Here is a 23,375-nt window from a genome sequence, read left to right on the forward strand (position 1 = left end):
CTTAATCTCAATCTGACAGTTGGAAGATGATAACAAGGCTTTTTTTTAATATCTCCCTTCTTGTACCTCTATTAGTTTCTGTATTCATTTTGGAAGTTGTATATAATGAAATTCTATACAACTTTCGCCTGAAGCAATTTTTCATACCCTTAACCTTAACCTTTGGAGTTAGAGGGTGATGAAAGCGAAGAGCTTAGCCACACATGCGAAAGGCCAAGGTCAATATATAAACCCATCAGTCTTATGTACATTCATCGCCATATATCTCAAAAACGTTCTTCGGACAAAATTTGTACAAAATGTTTTGCTTTACAACTCTTGTTATGGATGTGAAAACAATTTGAATCCCAGGAGAGGAGGTAATACAAAAAAACTTATTTTTGTGACCTTTATGGCCAATTTTTATTGTTCCTGTTTGCTGAAACTGTCTGATTATATTTTTTCCGTTATTCTTGAATCATTAGCTGCAGAATAAGAAAAAAAGCTAAGGTGCTCGAGAATGTGACTTTTTCTGCAATTTTGGCGCCCCCCACACAGAATGTATACTTTTCAACATGTAATTAACCACATATATCTCCATCTGACAATCTCGAGTATGTACAATGATCGTTTTTTTTACTATTCCGACAGGCTGTCCAAGACAATTCCCCATACATAAATTTTTGTTAGAGGTGCTCTACAGGGACCAAGGTATCTCCCCTTATATTTATTAATCCTACACGCTAGATTGATTTCCAAATTTTTCTCTTGGGCTCCCCAACTATAAATGAAGTTGTGATAATTAAATGTGCGAAAAGTTTTCTGGCAGTAAACAAAATTAATTCAGATAGATAACAATCACTGATTTGAAATCAACAAATAATGTTACGATCTAAATCGAACTAGCTGTCTTCCAAAGTATCAACAGAAATACCAATTCGTTTGAAATAAGACTCTTAAAAATCGAAATAATACAATGAAAATAATTTGTCAATGATAAAAAATTATAGTGATGCTCTTCGAAACCAAGATCAAATCAACAACAAATGAACAAGTAACTTAGCATTTCTTCAGCACGCAAACTCCGTCCAGGGTAGGCGAGTAAACGACGTAATCTTCATTGACGAGCTCGGCCCTTTCTCCTGCTGCCAGCAGAACCGGTGTGGTGTGCGTATGGATTCCTGCAATCGTTTTCGGCGTACCTGCCTTACCAACTATGTCGACTGCTTGGCCCACCCTCACCGTTACGCTCAACGGTTGCAGGTCTTCTCCGAGTGTCAAGAGCCATCTAGGTTGGATAGCCGTGACCAGCGTGTACAGCAGATAGTGCGCTTTTCCAAGAATCAAGGAATGAGGATCGACAAGGGCCACAAGAGGAATTAAGAGTCCTGTAAATGTATAAGAAAGTTTCATGAAATGAAAAATTTTTAAGCTTGCTGCTTCCCATCAAAGTCTCAATGTACTTTTCGTGTGCTGAAGTGAAGAAGCCGAACAAACTACTCTTTCGTCTCTGAGTAGAGTCGAATCAGACCCCAGAATTATAGACATGTATAGGGGGGTCTTCGTCTCGTACAAATATTTTAACAGTATATTCTTGAGGTCAAAAGAAACTCTTCTTGCCTATACTATTTCGCTATTTCGTCCGATTCGGCCCTGATAAAAAGATAAAGCCATTTTAAGTTTCCATAATAAGATGTGCCACCCCTGAAAAAACTATATTACCTTCAGAATATCTAGTTATATCTGCGACACTATATATTTGTGGATCTTTTGGACAGAGTTGTATTCAGCCAAAGTATCACTTTTTCAAATTTCACAGATACTTTTTAATTTTTGAACATCAAATTACTAGAAAACGGCGCATTATACGATAAAATATGAGGAATACTTTTATTTTTACAAAACGTTCAGATATTGATTAGCGTCCAGCTTAGTCTGAAGAGTTGGGTTCATTGAATTTTTATTATCTTTATGGTACGTAATGGTCATAATGAGGAAACTGGAAGACGTGGTAATATCTTGTGTCTTGTGTTGTGTGTGATTCATCAAATGAATGGAAAACTATATTCCGAAATTCATTTCATTCGATAAAACCGTTTGTGAGATAGGATTAAAGATAACATTTTTTATGGTTTTTCAATAGCCATTATCTTTTAACCCGAGCCGATTCGGAAAAATTGTAAGAGAAAAAAGTATTTCTTTTGACCTCAAGAATCTACTGTTAAAGCACTTGTACGAGTCAAAGACTCACCCTGTATAAATTTGAAAAAATATACATATAAAGATGTACCCCCAAATTGTGAAATATACCATTCCTTCACTTACTTTTAACTTGATGTTTCAAAAAAAAATTCCTCTTTGCCTAAGAAGAAAATCTCACTGTTTATGCCGGAATAGATGAGCAATATAATCATATACAAATTTGTCATGATTATTGAACAATAATTTCTAAAACTATTGTTGACGATCCGAGTGTGAAGAAGTATAAACGACCACACTCAGGTTTTAAAGACCTTTAAATTGTGTGTCACTCGACTCATATTGCCAAATGATGAACTTTGATCGCTCAGAAGTTGAATTTTAGGAAGTAAAGCCCACATCGAAGCACTTATGATACGCACCAGCCATTGCTACTGGATCCACCAGCTGTCTGTCGGTATGCAGCGGGCTCAATGTCATGGTACCTTTACCCAAGTGTAGCAATCCCTGAGATAGCCTCACCATGAAGAGCTGCGACGGGTTTTTGGTATGATAGACCGCCAGCTGTCTCAGGCAAGCTGCCAGTCTAGCGTTGTTTGTTCCAGCTCCAACGAAACCCAATCCGAAAATGGCGTTGCATGCCACGTCATCCTCGGAATCGTGCGAGTATTTCGTGAGTATGTCGATCACGGATAACTGAGGGTTCGACACGGAGGTCAAGGCTATAGCTAGGGGTACAGCCTTTCGGACTATCGGTTCTCCATAACGGCCTATGTGGCCAAATATTCTCTGCACCATTTCAGCACCTGTGAAATTATTATCATCACTGAAACCACCCATCGCCTTCAACTAGTGTAGGTTTAGGTTTTCACATAACATAACATAACATAAAGGTACTCTTACTTGGAGCACTCTTATGTTATACAACAAAAATGACAAAATATTTATTATTGTAGAATTCGAGAGTCCGAGATGTGAATATTGTAAATAAATAATAAATGGATTCGATTTGCGGCAGGTGAATAAGGAACAAAATTAATTGAGATTTAGGTATAACAAAAAGTGAAAAATAAGAAATAATTACTTCTACTCGAAGTAGAATCAGCATTTCTGAAACTATTTCAAGACATCCGGTAGACAAATGATTGATAAATTCATTTCATTTTTCACTGAGGAGAACGCATGACTTCGAACAGGAACCGAAAAGCAGAAAGTGAAAACATACCGATTTCTTCCCCCTTTGATACAGCAGCAACGGCCAGAACAGCTATAGCCTGACCCATGCAGTAATCCCAATCCAAATTGTTCTTCCTATCCTTCTTCTTGTGTGCCGGGTCTTTCTTTACTTTATCCCTTGCCTTCTCGTCCTTGCACGTGATCTTTTCCTCGACGATCCTCAGCAATTCCTGTACGATCAAGACATCACCTGTACCGGCATACGCACACATCTTCAACATAGTCTGAACCATGGTCTTGAACGGTTCTTCGAAAACGTCCATGGCCGCGTAGGGCACTTCAATGCTTTCCTTGCACCCCATGTAGCAAAGGGCCACACCTAGTCCTGCTAGCCGCATGAAAGGTGATCTCAGCTGTTCCGTATTGTTGGCCTCAATTATTTTGAAGAGTATGGTGGTTATGACGTTGTGGTTACTGCGACCAAGAGCTATGAGACCGCAGGAGAGACTAGCGATACCGAGAACCTCGACGGACTGTGTGCCTTGAACGATGGGAGATAGTAGATCTAGCACGTCCTCACGAGCGGTTCCTAAAAGCAAAAATATCGTAACAGTAATAAATTAATGAGAAATGAATACATCGAATAAATGTATTTTTGTATATTTGATGATGAATCGTTCTCTAGTCTCCACCGTAGCAAGCTGCCCCGCCAAGTACATGGTGGACCGTTTCAGATTTATATATTGTAGTAAAGCCGAATACGTGATAGATAGTTTTATTCCACCTGAAGCCGCCATGCCGAATAGGTGATGAAAGGTTTACACCTAGCAGTGGAATATGTGATGAAAGGTTTTCTTCCTGACCAAGCCGCCTTACCGAACCAAATTGTCCACCCGAATACATGATCAAGGCCCCTCGCCAAATGGATGATGAACCGTTTCCGATTCAGCTCTAATCGTGCATCCGAATACGCAACCGATTCAGATTTAAATTTAGCAGTCCAGTCGAATACGAGATGAATCGTGTTCTTCCAGGTCAAGCCGTCATGCAAAATACGTGGTCAAATGTCAGATTAGAACCTTGCAGTCCTGACGAATACGTGGTGAATCGTTTTCTTCCAGATTAAGCCGCCTCGCAAAATAGATGGTGAACCGTTTCTGATTAAGCCCTAATAGTCCAGTCCAGCCGAATACGTGATGAATCGTTTTCTCCCAGATGAAGCTGTCATGCAAAATATGTGGTCAATCGTTTCAGATTTAAATTCTGCAGTCCAGCCGAATACGTATTGATTCGTTTTCTTCTAGATCAAGCCGCTTCGTCAAATGGGTGATGCACTGTTTCTGATTCACATCTAAATAGCCGAATACGTTGTGAATCGTTTTCTTTCAGATCAAGACACCAATCCAAATACGTGGTGAGCCGTCTCATATTTAAAATTAATAGTTGAGCCGAATACGTGGTGAATGGTTTTTTTCCATATCAAGCCGCAGGCCGCCGCACCAAATATGTGATGAATCGTTTTCTTCCAGATCAAGCCGCCTCGCCAAATAGGTAATGAACCTCTTCTCATCCTGAATTGGGAGATAACCGAGTTTTCGGTTTGCTAGTACCGATTGCCAGAGTCGAGTCGTTTTTATCGACGCGAATTTTACCGATTTTCGGCATCTGAGACACTTTCCGTTTCCAACCCCAACGGTAGGTACAAAAAGAATGTCCCCCTGCTTGTCCGTCATTCTGATGAATTCTGAGTTTAGATTGGAGTAAGTGCAGAAAAGTTAAAGAGTAGTTCATTGGCGATTTGAACCCCTTCCGATTTTTAATCAAGCTTTTGGAGTATCCTATCCGAGTCTGCCGAGAAGTCATTTTTCAATTTTCTTTCGATCCCGCCATCGTACCCAGACCATTTCGAAGTCCGCAGCTTGCTGTCAAAAATGCGAGGGAGTGTAGCTGCAAGAGAAATTCTCGTCAGCCATCCACTAGACGAGCAGTTCAGAGTCCAGAGGTGGGACAGCACACCGTATTATTATCTGGGAACCTCAGCGTACACCCTGCCTCATCCTTTGCCACATTTCTGATTCTAACCCCTACTGTTAGTACGATCCTCTGCTGGTGTGAAAATGCGGGAAAACAGAACGCACTCAGGAGTGAACTGCCTTTCTTTTTTTCTAACTTGCCACTGTCCACCTCTACTGTAAGTACGAATCTCTGCCGATGAGAAAACTCAGGGGGAACAGAAAGCACTCAGAGTTGAACCGCCTTATTTCTTTGCTGTCTTACTCAAACCCTCACCCTGTTGATTTCTGACATCAAGGCAAGGATCGGCCAAATCCGAAAAAGTCTGTCACAACATCATGAATCGCTTTCTTCAACATCAAACCGATACTCCAAAAACGTAGAGAACCATCTAGGCTTGGGACCTAGCAGACCAGCCGAATTCGTGCTGAATCGTTTTGTTCCAGGTCATGCTGTCATGCGTCACGTTTCTGATTCACAACTAAACTTCCAGCCGAATACGTAATGAATCGTTTTCTAGCAGATCAAGCCATCCTGCAGAAGACGTGGACAACCGTTTCATATTTAAACCTAACAGTCCAGTCGAATACGTGAAAAATAGTTTCATTCCACTCGAAGCATGCCAAATGGGTAGTGAACCGTTTGAGATGTAGACCTAGCCTAGCAGTCCAGTCAAATACGTGGTGAATTGTTTTCTTCCAGAACACGCCACAACGCCAAACACTTGATGAACCATTTCAGATTCAGATTCACACCTGATACAGAATACGTGATGACGGGTCAAGCTATCAAGCAAAATACGTGGTCAAACCATTCAGATTGAGTGCTTACAGTCCTGAAGAACGTGGTGAATCGTTTTCTTTAAGATCAAGCTGCCTCGCAAAATAGATAATGAACCGATTCTGATCCAGCCCCAATATTCGAGCCGAATACGTGATGAACCCGTTTCTCCCAGATCAAGCCATCATGCAGAATACGTGGTGAATCGTTTTCTTCCAGATCAAGCCACCTCCCGAAATAAATAATGAACCGTTTCTGATTCGGAACTAGAATTTCAGCCGAATACCTGATGAATTGTTCTCTCCCAGATCAAGCCGTCCTGCAATAATACTTGGTCAACCATGTTAGATTTAAATTTAGAAGTCCAGCCGAAAAGATGGTGGATAGTTTTCTTCCAGATGAAGCCGCCTCGCCAAATGGGTGATGAACCGTTTCTGATTCACACCTGAAAGTCCAGTCGAATACGTAATGAATCGTTTCCTCCCAGAACAAGCTGTCATGCAAAATACGTGGTCAACTATTTCAGATTCAAATTTAGCAGTCCAGCCGAATACGTGGTATTCGTTTTCCTCCAGAACAAGCTGCCTCGCCAGATAGATGATGGACCGTTTCAGATTTGAACCTAGCAGCCCAGCCGAATACGTGGTGAACCATTTAAGATTCAAACAGTCGAGCTGAATACGTTATCAATTGTTTCATTCAAATTGAAGCCGCCATGCCGAATAGGTAGTAAACCGTTTGAGATGTACACCAGTCCAGTCGTAAACGTGATGAATATATGATGAACGCCAAATATGTGATGAACCATTTCAGATAAAGACTTCAACAGTCCAGCCGAAAACGTGGTGAATCGTTTTCTTTCAGGCCGAGCCGCCTCGCCAAACACGTGATAAACCATTTCAGTTTCACAACTAATAGTCCAGACGATTACGTGATGAATCGTTTTCTTCCAGATTAAGCCATCATGCAGAATACGAGATCAATGTTTCAGATTTAAACCTTACACTCCTGACAAATACGTGGTGAATCGTTTTCTTCCAGATCATGCCGTCTCGCAATATAGATGACGAACCGTTTCTTATTCAGTTCGAATAGTTCAGCCGAATACGTGACGAATCGTTTTCACCCAGAACAGGTCATGCAAAATACGTGGTCAACCTCTTCAGGTTTGAATTTAGCAGTCCAGTCGAATTCGTAGTGAATCGTTTTCTTCCAAATCAAGCCGCCTCGCAGAATGGGTGGAGGTGGACGTGGCGCTGGACGTACGCCATTGAAATTTAGTAACCCAAAACAGGTCGCCTTGAAGGAAATTGCACAAAAAAAAGGAGGCTCTTTAGGCACGGTGTTATTGTTACTAAATATCACCTACCTTTAATAATTCGGCACACAAGCTTGACTTGGAGGAATTCTTGGAGTTTTCTGGATTGTGTCCGACCGAGTTAAAACTTTTCTCTCCACCTGTAGATGATGTGTTGAGGACCGAGTGACTTTAAGGGTAGTCGCGACTCGGGGTAGTTCTAACCGTGGCGACTCAACGTGGCTTGAGTCGGAAATATCTGGTCACCACACTGGCAAGTCTACTCAAAAAGGAAGCTTGAGCAGTCTCTACTCTCTAGGATCGAGAGGACCAGTCTCAACTGCAGGTAACTTCAAGGTCACAATCGGTCACTGTCGGGCACTTAAGGGTAACTCTCACTCTCACTCTCACTCTGTTTTTGGATCCGGTGATCCGGGGTGGTAAAGGCTTCGGTCACAGAATCGCAAGGGATTCTGTTCTTCTTCATCTTAAAGCTAGGTGATGTTAGGAAGAATAACACGTGCATAAAATATTATTGTTGATTCAATCCCGAACAATGGGTAATGAACTGTTTGCGATTCACACCTGAAAGTTTCAGTCGAATACGTTGTGAATCGTTTTCTTTCAGATCAAGTAACCACGTCAAATACTTGATGATCCGTTTCTGATTCATAACCAAAATTATAGAAGAATACATGATAAATCGTTTTCTATAAAATCAAGCCATCCTGCAAAATACGTGTTCAATCGTTTCAAATTTTAACCTAGCAATCCAGCCGAATACATGATCAACCGTTTCAGATTTAAACCTTACAGTCCAGCCGTGATCAAATGTTTCAGATTTAAACCTTACACTCCTGACAAATATGTTATGCATCGTTTTCTCCCAAATCAAGCCGCCTCACCAAATGGGTGATGAACCGTTTCTGAGTCACACCTGAAAGTTCAGCCAAATACGTGATGAATCGTTTTCTCCTAGATCAAGCAGTTATGCAAAATACGTGTTCAACCGTTTCAGATTTGAACCTAGCAGTCCAGCCGAATACGTGATGAACCGAGTTAACCCTAATGCCCGTTTGCACCGTTTCGCTGGTAACCATGGTTAAACTAATCGATGTTTAATATTTAAACGTTGCTTAGCATTTGACGGTTTGCACCGTGGAATCATAATCGTTGTTTAATTTAATCATCGACAGATTTGGCAACACCACTCACAGCATAAAAAATTCAAAATTTCAGCCAAGCACATCATAGAAGATAAATTAAAAAGAAGTCAAGGTTTTCTGACTAAACTTCTGTTGTCAAGGTGGGAAATTTGAACATTTTTTTTTGGAGATTCGGTGTTGGATTTTGAATTTGGAGTGCGAACATGGGTAACATCAACACATCCTATTACTCTAGGAAAAGAAGCCTTCTTGTGGAAGGACTGTTGAATTTGCACTATATCCTCATATTTGGTCATTTTGAGGAATTCGGAATATAATTTACCAATTGCTAATGAAACTGCGGGAATAATTTTTGATCCTTTCGATACATTCACATTTATGAAATCAACAGAAGCGAACTGACCAGCACTAGCATAAAACCTCGATGTAGCTAGCAATTGATTTATTGGGTCAACACTATTTTTCCTGAAATATCTATATTTGTATAATATAACTAATTATTGAATTCCGAATCATTTTCCATATATCGCAAAAAAATAACTTGGTTCCTTTCGTTAAACGAAATCTTCTGTAAAAAGTGAGGTCCATTCTTTCGAAATAGTTTCTTCTTCAAATTAAACATCTAGGAAATTCCAAATCATTCTCTATATATGGCAAAAAAAAACACGGTTTCTTTCGTTAAACGAAATCTTCTGAAAAAAGTGAGGTCCATTCTTTCGAAATAATTTCTTCTACAAATTAAACATCTAGGAAATTCCAAATCATTCTCCATATATGGCAAGAAAAAAATAACACGGTTTCTTTCGTTAAACGAAATCTTCTGAAAAAAGTGAGGTCCATTCTTTCGAAATAATTTCTTCTACGGGGAAAACATCTGGGAAATTCCAAATCATTCTCCATATATGGCAAAAAAAACAACACGGTTTCTTTCGTTAAACGAAATCTTCTGAAAAAAATGAGGTCCATTCTTTCGAAATAATTCTTCTACGGGGAAAACATCTAGGAAATAAAATTCGATATTGCTAAGTGCATAAAGATCATCATCAAGTAATATATCATCTTCCAAATCATCCATTATTAATTTTAATTTTATATCAACACAAATAGAAGACACAGTTGTCAATCGAATTTGAAGGTTATCTATGATTTGAAGTATTACTTCAATCAACGTTTTAATCGAGCTTTAATCGAGCAAATTTCTGCGTTTAGTTTAAACAACGTTTAAGGGCCTTATAATCAACGTTTAGGAACGGTGCAACCCGGTTAAGGAATTAATCGTTGTTTAGGAATATAATCGTTGTTTAGACAAACGGTGCAAACGGCCATAAGAGTCCAGCCGAATACCAGCGTTTGAGATGTAGATCGAGCAGTCCAGTCATATACGTGGTGAATCGTTTTTTTCCAGACCAAGCCGCCACGTCAGACAATTTATGAACCATTTTAGTTTCACACCTAAAACTCCAGCCGAATTCGTGATGAATAGTTTTTTCTGATTCACAACTAAAATTTCAACCGAATACGTGATAAATCGTTTATAACCAGATCTAATCATCCTGCAAAATACCTGATGAACCGTTTCAGATTTGAACTGAACAGTCCTGCCAAATACGTCATGAAACGTTTTCTGTCATATCAAGCCATCCTGGAAATCGTAAACGAGGTAAATAGTTTCCTTCCAGACCGAGCCACCACGCCAAACACGTAATGAACTATTTCCGTTTCACACCTCTCAGATCAAGCCGTCTTGCAAAATACGTGCTCAACCATTTCAGATTTAAATTTAGTAGTCCAACCGCACACGTGGTGAATCGTTTTCTTACAGATCAAGCCGCCTCGCCAAACGGGTTATGAACCGATTCTGATTCACCCCTAAAAGTCCAGCCGAATACGTGATGAATAGTTTTCCCACAGATCTAGCCGTCATACAAAATACGTGGTCAACCGTTTCAGATTTGAATTTAGCAGTCCAGCCGAACACGTGATGAACGCCTTTTTCCTCGGGGTACTCGAGCGCCAGCTATTCTTTAAAGGCAAAATAGCAAACCTTCCCTGGTATCTTCGAGTCAAAGACAAGATTCCGTATTATCTGGGATGTTAGCGATAACCAGTAAAAGTCAAAACCAGATTTTCCGTTCCTAACGTCTTTTCACGCCGGCCAGAAACTTACTCCCAACACGGAGAAAGGAAACAGGGTAAATGGTACACAACGGGTTGAAACTGAGATTCCCGAGTAAAATACGGAAGGTTACCTCTGGGCTCGGTCGTGGTTTGGTTCTGGACTCAGACACGGCTAGTTGTGGATTTTGACTCGAAATCGTCGTCTCTCAGCACGCTTCTTCTCGAGAAGTTAAGGTTGAGGGTCTAATCAGTTTCCACACATACAACTCTAACAAGATTCAAACGCCTTAATGGCACTTATCAACTTAGTGGTCTCAACAGAATTAATCGAATTGCATGACCTGCGGCAGGACATCTGCTTTTATACCGACCGGGGGGTGTGGAAACTGAATATGCCTCAGATGTAGAAAATCGGTCAAATTCGCATAGATGAACGCCATAGAATATTTGGTCAATAGTTTCAGATTTGAACAAGCCGTCATGCAAAATAGGTGGTCAACGTTTTCAGCAGTCCAGTGGAATACGTGGTGAATCGTTTTTTCCAGATCAAGCCGCCGCGCGAAGTATGTTGTGAACCGTCTCAGATTTGGACTTAGCAGTTCAGACGAATATGTCATGAATCTTTTTCTTTCAGATCAAGTCACCATGCCTAAAATGTGATGAACCATTTCAGTTTCACACCTAATAGTGCAGCCGAATACGTGATGAATCGTTTTCTTTCAGGTCAAGCCATCATGAAAAATACGTAATCAAATTATTCAGATTTAAACCTTACGATTCTGAAGAATACGAGGTGAATCGTTTTGCGTCATCTGGGACACATTCCGTTCTCATCATCCAAGAGTAGGTACAAAAGGAGATGTCTCTCTCTCTCTCTCCCCCCCCTCCTCTGATGGAGAGAGTGAGGAAGTCTACAAGTGCAAGGGAAATTATTGCGACTGATCCTCTAGACGAGCCGTCCAGAATATTGAGGTGACGCAACACTCCGTATTATTATCTGGGAACCTCAGCCTCAACCCTCCCTCATCATTTGCCACACTTCAGGCTCAAACTCTACTGTTAATACGATTCTCTGCTGGTGTGAAAACCCGGAGGACCAGAAAGCACTCCGAGTTGAACCGGTGTATTACTTTGCCTTCTCACTCGAACCTTTACCCTGCTGCGTTCCGACATAATTTCCTTTTAAGTGTGAACCTTGGTTCTGGCTGACGAACGAATCCATAACACCCGTCGCGCGTTCGAGATCTGATGAACCATTTCCGATTAAGATTTAGCAGTTCAGGCGACTACATGATGAATCGTTTTCTTGTAGTTCAAGCCTCCCCGCAGAATAGGTGATGAACCGTTTCTGATTCACACCTATAAGTCCAACCGAATACGTGATGAATCGTATTCTCCCAGGCCAAGCCGTCATGCACAATACGTTGTCAACCATTTCAGATTTAAACCGTTTAGTCCAGCCGAATACGTGGATAAGATCAAGCCGCCTCGCCAAATGGGTGACGAACCGATTCTGATTCACACCTAAAATTCCAGCCGAATACGTGATGAATCGTTTTCTCACAAATCAAGTCGTCATATAAAACACGTGGTCAACCGTTTCAGATTTGAACCTATAGCAGTCCAGCCAACTAGGTGGTGAATCGTTTTCTTTTAGATCAAGCCGCCTCGCCAAATAGGTGATGAACCGTTTCTGATTGGGCCTTAATAGTCCAGCAGAATACGTGATGAATCGTTTTCTTTCAGATCAAGCCGTCATGCAAAATACGTGGTCAACCGTTTCAGATTTAAACCTAGCAGTCCAGCCGAATACGTGGTGAATCGTTTTCTCTCAGATCACACCTCTAAGCCAAATACGTGGTGAACCGTTTCAAATTAAAACAGTCCAGCCGAATACGTTTTGAATCGATTCCTTCCATATCAAGTCGCCACGGCAAAAATGTAATGAACTATTTCAGATTAAGACTTAGCAGTTGAACCGTAAACGTGATGAATCATTTTCTTACAGATCAAGCCGCTTCGCAACATAGGTGATGAACCATTTCTGATTCACAGCTAAAAGTCCAGCCGAATACGTGATGAATCATTTTCTCCCAGGCAAAGCCGTCATGCAAAATACGTTGTCAACCGTTTCAGATTTAAACCTTGCAGTCCAGCCGACTACGAGGTGAATCGTTTTCTTTCAGATCAAGCACCACTCCGAATACATAATGAACCGTTTCAGTTTTTGACCTTGCAGTTCAGACGAATACTCAAATTTAATTTTTAGAATGAAACCTTTTCATTATGTATTTATAGAATTTATACATTCAGGGTGGCAGCTGATTGATGAATTGGCGCTTTAGAAAAAATTGGGGAAAATAAAATGAATGAAACTAAATTAAAATGAAGATCTCTTACCGACGTAAGCTAGTCCAATACCAAACACTGCTCCGGTCTGGTAGACAGCGTTCTCGTGGTTCACGTAATCGGACAACAGCGCCAACGCAGGATCGCATTCGTTTTTCACCCTACAATTCACTATACCCAGAGCCAGCAAGGCTCCAGACTTTATGTAGTCCTCGGTGCTGTACAAATACTTATCTATTGGCGTCAGACCGCCGTCCACGTCCCAGAGGTGTAGCATCCCCAGCGAGGCTGCCGCACTCAGCATCCCGTGGTCCTTGTTCCGATAGATCCACTTACTACTTGTGTCTGTGGTGAGGAGTTTGTCGCAGCCGAAACCTGCGTTCACGAAGCCGTTGACGAAGGAGGAGGCAAGATTCTGTCTGGCACTGTCTATGTTGTCGCCAAGAATGCTGAAGTAAGGGGTGGCGGGTTCCAGCCATATCTTGTAGACGTCCTCGGGAGTCTTTGGGTCCATGATGTCGAGCTGGAAGTAATTGTTGATAAGCAATGTTGCAGAGCAGTTTCCTCCAGTTTGAGATGGAGGCTAAGCTGGGGAAAATATTATAATTCGAATATTCGATTACATGTTATAATATATAGAGGGAGAAAAACGATTTTGCATATATGTACAGAGTTAAATGTCTACTTATGGTTAACCCGACTGGAAGCGACAATATAGTAGAGAAATTAGCAAATGGACATAATAGATATTCCACCAGATGGGATGTGCAGGGTTTGAATAGGTTCCTTCTTTATCAAACACCTTGAAATCAAGGTTAAAGATCGGTTGTGGTCTTCTCCAGCTTTTTGCAGTGTTCTTACTTTATTCGGCATTTGTCAATGAGGTTATCTATGAAATTTCGAGGAATGTTTTGCCAAATGTCCCTCAAAGTTTTCTTGGTATGTTGTAATATCTGCGGTGGATCAGCTAAGCGGTCTAATTTAAAAATGTCGATACTAAATTACACTGCTGCATATAACTTTCAAACTTCTCGTAGCGATCTCAGAAAAACGAATACCCATATACCGAAACGTGCAAATCTCGATTTATGAAAAAGACTGATAGTACGTATAAAGAATTTGAACGAGATTGGATCAATCCATCAATCGACCATGAACGACATCCACCACAGTGACAATGAACCTCTACGCTACAGGAAAAAATATTATAATTCAAACTGAAGATTACTGTGAAAAATAAATAATTGGAATGCAAGTGACTTATCTATGATATGTATATCTAAAATTAGAAATTTAATGAGTTACAATTAATTTTGAGCAATAATCAAGAGTTTCAACAATTCTTTAAAAAATAAAATGTTTATATAAAACCATTCAAATAATTAGGGTAACACATGTTAAATCAATTTGATCGCTTCCGCACACAATCATCTTTTGGATTTTTTGATCATGCGCATTATGACGTGGTTCCACGTCACGTCAGAGTGATCTGGATGCAACTCAAGATTACTCCTAAAGATTACTCTGAAGTGAGGTGGGGCCACGTCATAATGCGTATGATTCAAAAATCTAATATATACGATTCAGCGCGTTAATATTGGTCTGACGTGATGTGGGAATGCACGTCAGACAGTACGTCAAAACAATTTGAACGCTTTCGCACAAAACAACAAACAAGTCAGATTCCTGAATATTGCGCATTATGACGTGGTCAGTCAGAGTAATCTTTAGGCACCTTCACTGAATAAGAAATTTATGTAGCAATTTATATCTTGTTAATATTTCTGTGAGAACAACTGTATGTTGATTAACAGAATAAACTTTATTATTATTATTATTATTATTATTATAATACCTACGTCACTCCGCATAGTAGGTACAGCAATACTGAAAATTTGATTCAAGTGCAAAATATAAGTTTTTCCTCGAATATCTGCTCCAATTTTTGAGCAATGCATCTTGAATTATTGTTAATCGTACAGGGTACAATAAGATTCAAAGGTTCAATAAACGCAAAGATTGACGTGTATCTTGGCGTTTTGGAGGAATGTCCTCATTTCGGCCGTAATTTAATGATTCTTTAAGGATAGAATTTCAAAACGATTGCTCACCTCCCTGGCAAACGTTAAAAAATTCGAACTGAGATGATTATTCCCCAGGATAGCAGTCAGCTCATCACTCAGCTCATCGTCCGGATCTATTTCAATTTGATACAGATGACGGCCGCAGATGAACGCTAATTGGTACAAGGTTGCCCTGAAAAAAAATCTCGAATTGGGTACTTTACGCATTCGTGTTTCGATCAAAAAAAAGTTCTTTTTTTCTATCGGAGAGTGAATAACTGTACGTAGTCTTTAGAATGGAATGATGAGAAAAGTCCAGTAGATATTATCAGATTCATCAAAGCTCCTAACCATTATTCTATCAAATCATATAATTGCTTCTTTTAACGTCTATTGTCCCCAACAGACCTGTTCTCCCCACTTCGTAGTCTACAGCTCGCCCTCCAATACTCCAGTATCTGGCGGAATGGCTTCAAGAAGATGACTTCCGCCAGTGTTTTTCATTAGGTTTTTCCTTCTATGTACCCCCGCAGGATGGCGTTTCAGAAACGCAAGATGGCGTTTCAGAAAACGCCAAGCTGCGTGGGTACATAGAAGGAAAAACCTAATGAAAAACACTGGCGGAAGTCATCTTCTTGAAGCCATTCCGCCAGATACTGGAGTATTGGAGGGCGAGCTGTACATTTACCGGCAGAAAGGTTCTGGACCAATTAAAGAAGTCTGTACTTCTTTCCTAGCAAGTGTATTGCCTTCTTCTTTTCCTTATATCCCCAAAAGACCAGGAACCCAGACTAAGCAGACCTTCTTATTCTTGCCTTATTCGTTGAATTATCTTCAGCACTTCCAGAACATCTTAGAATCGATGATTAGTTAGTACTTTAATCGCAGCCCGACCAACGGAATGTAACGCTTTATCCCATTTCTAATAGTTCTTTTCTAGGTTAGGTTAGGTCACACATCTTTCTACTGCGAGCATTTATTCCTTAAAGACGCTTACACAGCGGCCTAACGGGAGTCCGGGAGTGAGCATCTGGTGCCAGTCGCCGACGTGGTTTTAGAAAAATCTTTTTGAGAGCTGGAATTGCGGTCTCCCTTTCTCCTCTTCTTCTCTACTTAGCATCGTGGCGAGGGTTTTCGCGATGCTAGTTTTCTTCATCTTCTTCACTAGGAGTGTTCGTTGATAGGACATTTTTGGTAAGAGATCACCAAGATCTCTGATTCCTAATTATCTCAATGCCTGTACCTTCTCTGGATATTCTTAGGATGGGCTAATCTATCTACCACAAGCTGCAGAGTTGTGAGAGTTCCTAGTTGGTTTAGTTCTCATAGCTCCAGTGGTGAAAACACGGGCTAATGTTTGTATTCTATCTAGGACTCTCCTCGTACTTTTCGGACTTGCCTTGGCATACCAGACTATTGCCTCATAATTTATTATCGGTTTCCCAATTATGGCGTACATCCATCGCAGTATTTTTGGGGAAAATCAGACTTCTGAACGCCATCAAGGTTGCTTTTGTTATTTTAATATGCTTTTTCCACAAAACCTTGCTATTCAGGGTTATTCACAGATATTTGATTTCCACTCTATGATGATTTCATTTAGGGCATAATAGGGGCGAGCTCCAAAGAACCTAAGCCGTGGATTTATACATAGAATCGAGACAGATTGGCAGCGCTGAAACGACATAGGAACCAAATGCTTGGTAATATGATAGTCACTCATCAGACAAAGAGACCTTTTCTGGACCGAGTCAAGCAGTGCGGGCGAATTTGGTGCTGCAGCACTAGAAACATGGGAGCATGGTTCTTCTTCTTCTGGTACCATGACCGTTTAACGATCGTTGGTCATCATGTTGGCTATCATGTTGAAAACTATTGCTTTATTATTAACAGCTTCTCGGAAAAGTTGGACTATAGATTTGCCGTACCATTGCCTCGATGTTCTCCTTCTTCCTGGACCACGCCTGCCCAGGATTTTTCCCTCCATAATGAGATGTAAGATCTCGTATTCCTCTGGGTGCCTTATGATATGACCAAAGTATTCCAACTTGCGTCGTTTGATGGTTTTAACTATTTCTAACTCCTTGGCCATGCGATTGCATCGTTACTGTGAAGCGTTTCCAAGTTGGAGGGTAAAAAATCCCATCTTCTTTCGAGGAGCAGCAGCAGCAGCAGCACCTGCCAAGCCCGCCACGTGATTCTACCAGAGAAGTTCTTGTGAAATAGCCACGACTCCCTATGCTCATCCATTAATATTGGTAGTGTGATTGTGTGAATTTTGTTGGATAAACAGCATGTTAAAAATTGAGGGAAGCCCCCCTCCGACCACTCTCTAGTCGACGCTCCTGACCAGCTCCGGTGGCCACGTATAGTACCCCGATTCTGCGGTGCACTAATTCAACCAAGCGGCAGACCCACTCTCAGTGTTTTTCAAAAGCGAAAAACTGGACATAACACATTTTCTTAATGACTCTCTTTGTTAACTCTGTAGGATTCACTTCTAGTTGTTATCATTTTGATTTGTAGCAACCCGCTTTAGTTCACCTCTTCTAGTGTAATCTCATTTTCAATTCTTCTCGCTCAATCCTGGTGGTAAATTGTTCTTCTCAGAAGGTAAAGTACACTCAGTCTTTTCAAAATTATTAATTTCACCATTTTCCTGATAATTTCATTCTGCTGAAATGAGTCCACGTGCAAGATATTTCTGAATCTTAAAATAGATTCATAATACTTGCTAGCACCGCTCAATTGAAACGTCCACTCAAGACAAATCGATCAATTGCCTTCTCATAAATTTATATTTTATTATGTAATAATTATTACTGATTTATTGTCTGCTCGTGATCTTCTTTTTTATCAGAATCAGAGTTTATTCATTTTTTAAGACAACTCTTATGATCACCTCTATCTACATGTAACTAATTACTGTTGTCGAGTTTCAGATGAATGAATCCTCATATTCTCCAGAGTGGACCCTGGATTCAGTAGTTTTCCTCAGAACACGATGTGAACACCTTAAATATGGTTCAACGATCAATGATATTGCTCGATACACTCTCGACCTAGGCTCCACCCTGGAAAGTCTGCTCTGGTACTCGTGTACACTCATTTGGTATGATCTACTCTTTATAACTTGTACTCTCATTGATTCTTTTCCATATTCATTCATCCAACTCAACATACATGTTAGTTTTCTCAGCCTTCAGCACATCTCAAAATCAACGATTAGTGATTTTTTGTCAGTACACTCTTGTTCTTCTCATAATTTATCAATTGTTTCTTCTGTTTTTCTGATGAACGTTCTAATCGTGCTTACTTGTAAGCAGTTCGTCTCTGTAAATGTTGAATTCATTGATGAATTTTTGCACTCTTCATGACCAACGCAATGTATATTAATTATACTATGTTCTTCTCAGATTAATTATGATTGTTCTTTTCATTCAATTAATTATTGTTCTTTTCATTTAATTAATTATTATTGAGCTTCTCATTTAATTAGAATATTATTGCCCTTTTCATATTATTTTGATATTTTAGTACTTCTCAGATTCATTAATTTTTTGCTTCTCATTTATATAACTTGTGCGATTCATGTTCTGCTCATATTCACATTATCCTTATTGATCAACCCATATTTAATGTATCGATATCTCGTTGATTATCAGACTTAGACATTGTAGTTTCCCCTCTGGCTTATTTCACTGTTACTCTCGCGTCTTCTCCTTAAAATTCATTAATCTAACCTTCTAGTTTTCTGATGGAATAAAGGGGCTGTCGCAATCAATTTTCAATTGATTGCTCTGTCACTGTGTAACCGTTGTGTTAATATTGAATCTATGGAACTCCTCGACGTCTAAGTCTGACATCAAGTGACTTCTCATTTGAACTGCTCTGCACTATCTCTTGTTTTTAGTTGAATAATGTCTCTCTGAGTCAATAGATGTTATTAATATTAGTATGGTTTACTGTATTAGCTTCGTGCAGGTGAAATATTCATTTAATGATTGTGAACGATATAAAATAAATGTTTTTATACCATCTCCAACTCAATTATCTTGTCATACAGTCCACTACTCTTTAATTACAAAATCATACCACCCTCGATTTTGAACACAGCACAACTGCATTATGGATGCATTCAAGCTAACGAGGCATTTCTACCGCATCTTCAAAGAATCTGTACTCGTCAATTTCAGCTACATCTATTTTTATTAAGAGTTTTCTGAAGCAGCACAGCCCTGTTAGGAAGCCAATGCGAGGATGTGTAGTTATTTTTACTAAGATCCAGCCAGTCCAGATAGTCTTTATATATCGAAGTTTTTTACAGTATCGAGGAAGCGTTTTGGAATAATCAGAACCTGGAAGATTCCTCCAGAGCCCAGTTTCTTGTTTCTCCGGAATCCTTACGTTAAAATATATACTCAAAAAAGTCTGTGGGGGTTGTTATTGGCCATTAAACACGGGGTAAATGACGAATCAGATCTGAAAGTTATTCGTGATTCATAAAAAAAAAAGTTTTTAAAGAAAGCTTGGCTTGGGGGAGACATTTACCCGATTTACGAACGACGTCGAGAGCCACACAAACAGAGCTCCAAACTTACTTATCCTTACACGCCTTGAATATGTTCTTCACCATGTCTTTGTTATCCGACTGCAGCGCTATTATGAGAGCCCTTGAGTAAATTTCGAACTTCATGTACTGCTCGACCACCAAGCTCATTATTTTACTGGCCTCAAGCACGTCCACGTATTTGGTGCAAGAAGTCAGATACAGGCACATCCTATCGTACGTTTCTTCGGTGATGTACTGAGGAAGGAGATGCAGTTGGTCTATCTCCATCAGTAGATCGCAGCCTTGTATTTCGGCGTGGTGGTGGCAGTTGAATGTCATGATGTCCATGATGAGGGGCATCAAGGTCTTGTTGGTCTTCTCGTTTCCCCAGGTTTGAACGATTTCGTTTTCTAACTGTCGGATGTATTCGTGGCCCCAGTCACCGATGTTGGTCATGGTTCCTGAGAAAAATTATGAGTATATGTCAGTGGCGATGATATATAGAGTTAGTGAAAAGTGACACGCAAAATTCAGGGTCGTTTGTCAATCGTAGGTCCATGTTTGTCCACTCTTTTCTTTTTATTTGTCCAGGCACCGTTTTAGAGATATCGGAGAAGAACTTTTTTCGGTTCATTTTCTGAGCAGCACCCCCAAATCGCAAAAACTTATTTTGGATGGTAGGTACAGATCGTTTGTCCAACGTAAGTCCACGTTCGTCCACCAAATTTTTTCATTTGTCCACCCACAGAACCATACAAATCAATCGTAAAAATTGTGGTGTTAAGTTACACCAATTACACAAAATTTCAAACCAAATATTCAGGTTCGTTTGTCTTTCCCTATTTCATTTTGTACATCAGGAATTTATTTTCATTTCCATCCATTCGCAATTTGGGATGAAAAATTGATTAATCAAAATTCTTCGTTGACTATTCCTAAAATGCTAAAGAATATTTTTCACCGAATGAATCGTTGGTCCATAGCGGGTTCATGTTTGTCCAATCAAAATATTTTTTGGGTACATAAGCTTATAACAATAAAACTGCATAATCAATTATTATTTATCGGGCAACGAAATTTACCATTCGCAATAAACTTCGGACAAAATACTCAAACAATCAAAACATGAGCATCATCCATAGCCGGCACGAAATTTCTTGCCGAAGTGATAGTTTGCAGCTTGCAAGGAATTTTGCCGATTTCCAATTCCGTTCTAGGGCGCAACCGTTCTGCGCAGTTCTAGAACAATTCTCGTACTGTCCGAAATTCGAACCCGAATACAGCTATTATGAATGGTGACAGAGAACGCCACCTGTTAAGCTTCCGTGCCGAAGTGTACTTCGGCCCGCGAATTGATTGTGAATGCAGTTTTACAATATTGAAACAAAAATTCCACTATATCCTCTTTCCGACAAGTTGATCATATTATGTCGCGAAGAGAGCTTTTAGAGGATAGAACATGTAACCCTAGAAGAGTTGCTCCTTCAGAATATGTATCACGTTTCCGTATATGTTTACTTTTAATGAGAGATAAAGGACTCGAAAGCTGACCTTCGAAAAATCCTGAAAAATATAGGTTCAGTTGAAAATTCGTCAAGACCGAACGGTTGCGCCGGCATAGATGAACTTCTCAGATTTATTACTAGAAGAGTTGCTCTTCCAGAATATGTATCACATTTCCAGCTTCGGTTACTTTTATTGAGAGATAAAAGACTCGAAAGCTGAAATTCGAAAAATCCTTAAAAAGATGGGTTCAGTTAAAAATTCGTCAAAACCGAACGGTTGCGCCTACATGGATGAAATTCTCAGATTTATTACTAGAAGAGTTGCTCTTCCAGAATATGTATCACATTTCCATCTACGGTTACTTTCATTGAGAGATAAACGACTCGAATGCTTACCTTCGAAAAATCCAGAAAACTTCACACTTTCCAAAATTTTCAAAGATTGATTTCTATGGTTCTGTGGGTGGACAAATGAAAAAATTTGGTGGACAAAAGTGAACTAACGGTGGACAAACGATACCATCTAAAATAAGCTTTTGCGATTTGGGGGTGCTGCTTAGAAAATGAACCGATCGGTTCAAGGGTGGACAAACATGGACCTGCGATAGACAAACGACCCTGAAATATATGTTTCAAAATTCGCATTTGGGGGTGCCAGCTTCACATAGCTGAAAACCGCCTTAAGGGATTTAAAAAATGTGGCTATTTTAGGTACTTCTATAGATAAGATGTAAAATCCTCTCTTGAAAGGACATCGTCTTTTGACGTATTTTTCTGTGTTTAAATAGTCTCAGTTGAACCGTTATTTTTAATTTTCATCAATGATAAAATGTAATCGTTATAGGTACCTGCTAAACAATAATTCAGGCAATCGTGTTGTTTCCTGGCGACATCACCACCAGCAGTTCCAAGAGCTAAGATAGAAATAACATCTGCCAAATGTTTCTTATTTGGACCATCATGCATGTTTTTGTGTAGTTCTTTCAGTGAGAGATAATAAATGGCCATATACTTCAAAGGTTTCGGAACTGACGTCATAGAAGTGGTGGAGGTTCGGATAATATACTTCAGCATTTCCAAGGCAGGGCCCACCAATTTTTCATCCTTGTCCTAAGTTGCGAAAAACATAATTATATCGAATTATCACCAGAATCTTGTCTCAACAAATCTATGGCATTCACAGAAAATATAGTACGGTATCCAAAGATATAAGTCATTTCCCTATGAAACAGTTAATGGAAAGCATATAAATAACAACATTTTATTTGTTTCGGTAAGATGATGGACTGAAAATCCAAAAAGTTTCAGTTCACCATGCTATCTCACCATAATCCGGTCAACCAGCAATTTCAATTCACTTTGTAATTCTTTATCATCTTCAGTCTGCAAAGAATAAAAATTTGTAAACTTAAACTTCGCCTGTTCGTTCAAAACACACACCTCAACCTCCACTACTGGTTTTTCTGCAGCCTTTGCTGCCATTTTCAAGTTTTCAAATGGAAAACTTTCGAATAAATATTTGAGAGGTTTTCAACTGGACATGCGTCAATCGTAAAACTGTAGAGCAACGTGAACTGTATAGTCATGCGCATAAATAATCATTCCTTTATGGTCTCAGTTCTCTTCTCAGTCAGAATCTCTGACGTGCACAGAAATTAACATGCCACATCGCTCGTACGGAACATATGAGTGAAATCCCACCTTTCTTTTATTTTTTTTTTAGCATTCGTGTGGATTATTGAAACCTTGATATCGAGATATAATCACTTTTGTGCTGTGCGATGATCTAACTGTCGTATGTGGGTTTTGAGTACATTAATTAAGAGCATTCTTCGATGGTTTTTCAAGATGGTGAACTCTGCTAAAAGGCATAAGTTACTGTCTGTTTTACTTTACAGAACAAGAATTACTTATATTGAATATCGTTCCAGATTGAGATGCTTCAAACTGGTCTCAGACAAGGGCGGTTTCAGTAGGGAGGCTATGGGCGTATGGGCGTCATTTCCTTCTTCAAATCAGAATGAGTTTCAAACTAGTTTCCTTTCAAATATATTACAGCATATATTTCAATAATTATAAAGATAAACCGAAACGTCGGCATGGTATCGAATTGATTGTCCTTTCTTCTGGCCTCATCCCATCAATTTTACCCTTAATTTCAAATATAAACAGAAGGTC

At 39.7% G+C, this 23,375-nt stretch overlaps 1 protein-coding gene across 1 annotated transcript; it reads right to left on the bottom strand.

Annotated features, from left to right (window-relative positions):
• Nucleotides 1-962: 962 nt before the first annotated feature.
• Nucleotides 963-22,776, bottom strand: LOC123317287 (26S proteasome non-ATPase regulatory subunit 2-like). The gene is made up of 9 exons (XM_044903733.1): nucleotides 22,638-22,776; nucleotides 22,524-22,580; nucleotides 22,046-22,307; nucleotides 19,742-20,153; nucleotides 15,189-15,333; nucleotides 13,129-13,600; nucleotides 3,404-3,943; nucleotides 2,601-2,984; nucleotides 963-1,367 (listed from the first exon to the last, which is right to left on the bottom strand). The coding sequence occupies exons 1-9, from the start codon at nucleotides 22,677-22,679 to the stop codon at nucleotides 1,039-1,041; spliced, it is 2,643 nt and encodes an 880-aa protein (XP_044759668.1). The 5' UTR covers nucleotides 22,680-22,776; the 3' UTR covers nucleotides 963-1,038.
• Between the last annotated feature and the right edge of the window lie 599 nt (nucleotides 22,777-23,375).

The sequence above is a fragment of the Coccinella septempunctata genome, chromosome 7 (genome assembly GCF_907165205.1).
Source record: "Coccinella septempunctata chromosome 7, icCocSept1.1, whole genome shotgun sequence".
Classification (NCBI taxonomy): domain Eukaryota; kingdom Metazoa; phylum Arthropoda; class Insecta; order Coleoptera; family Coccinellidae; genus Coccinella; species Coccinella septempunctata.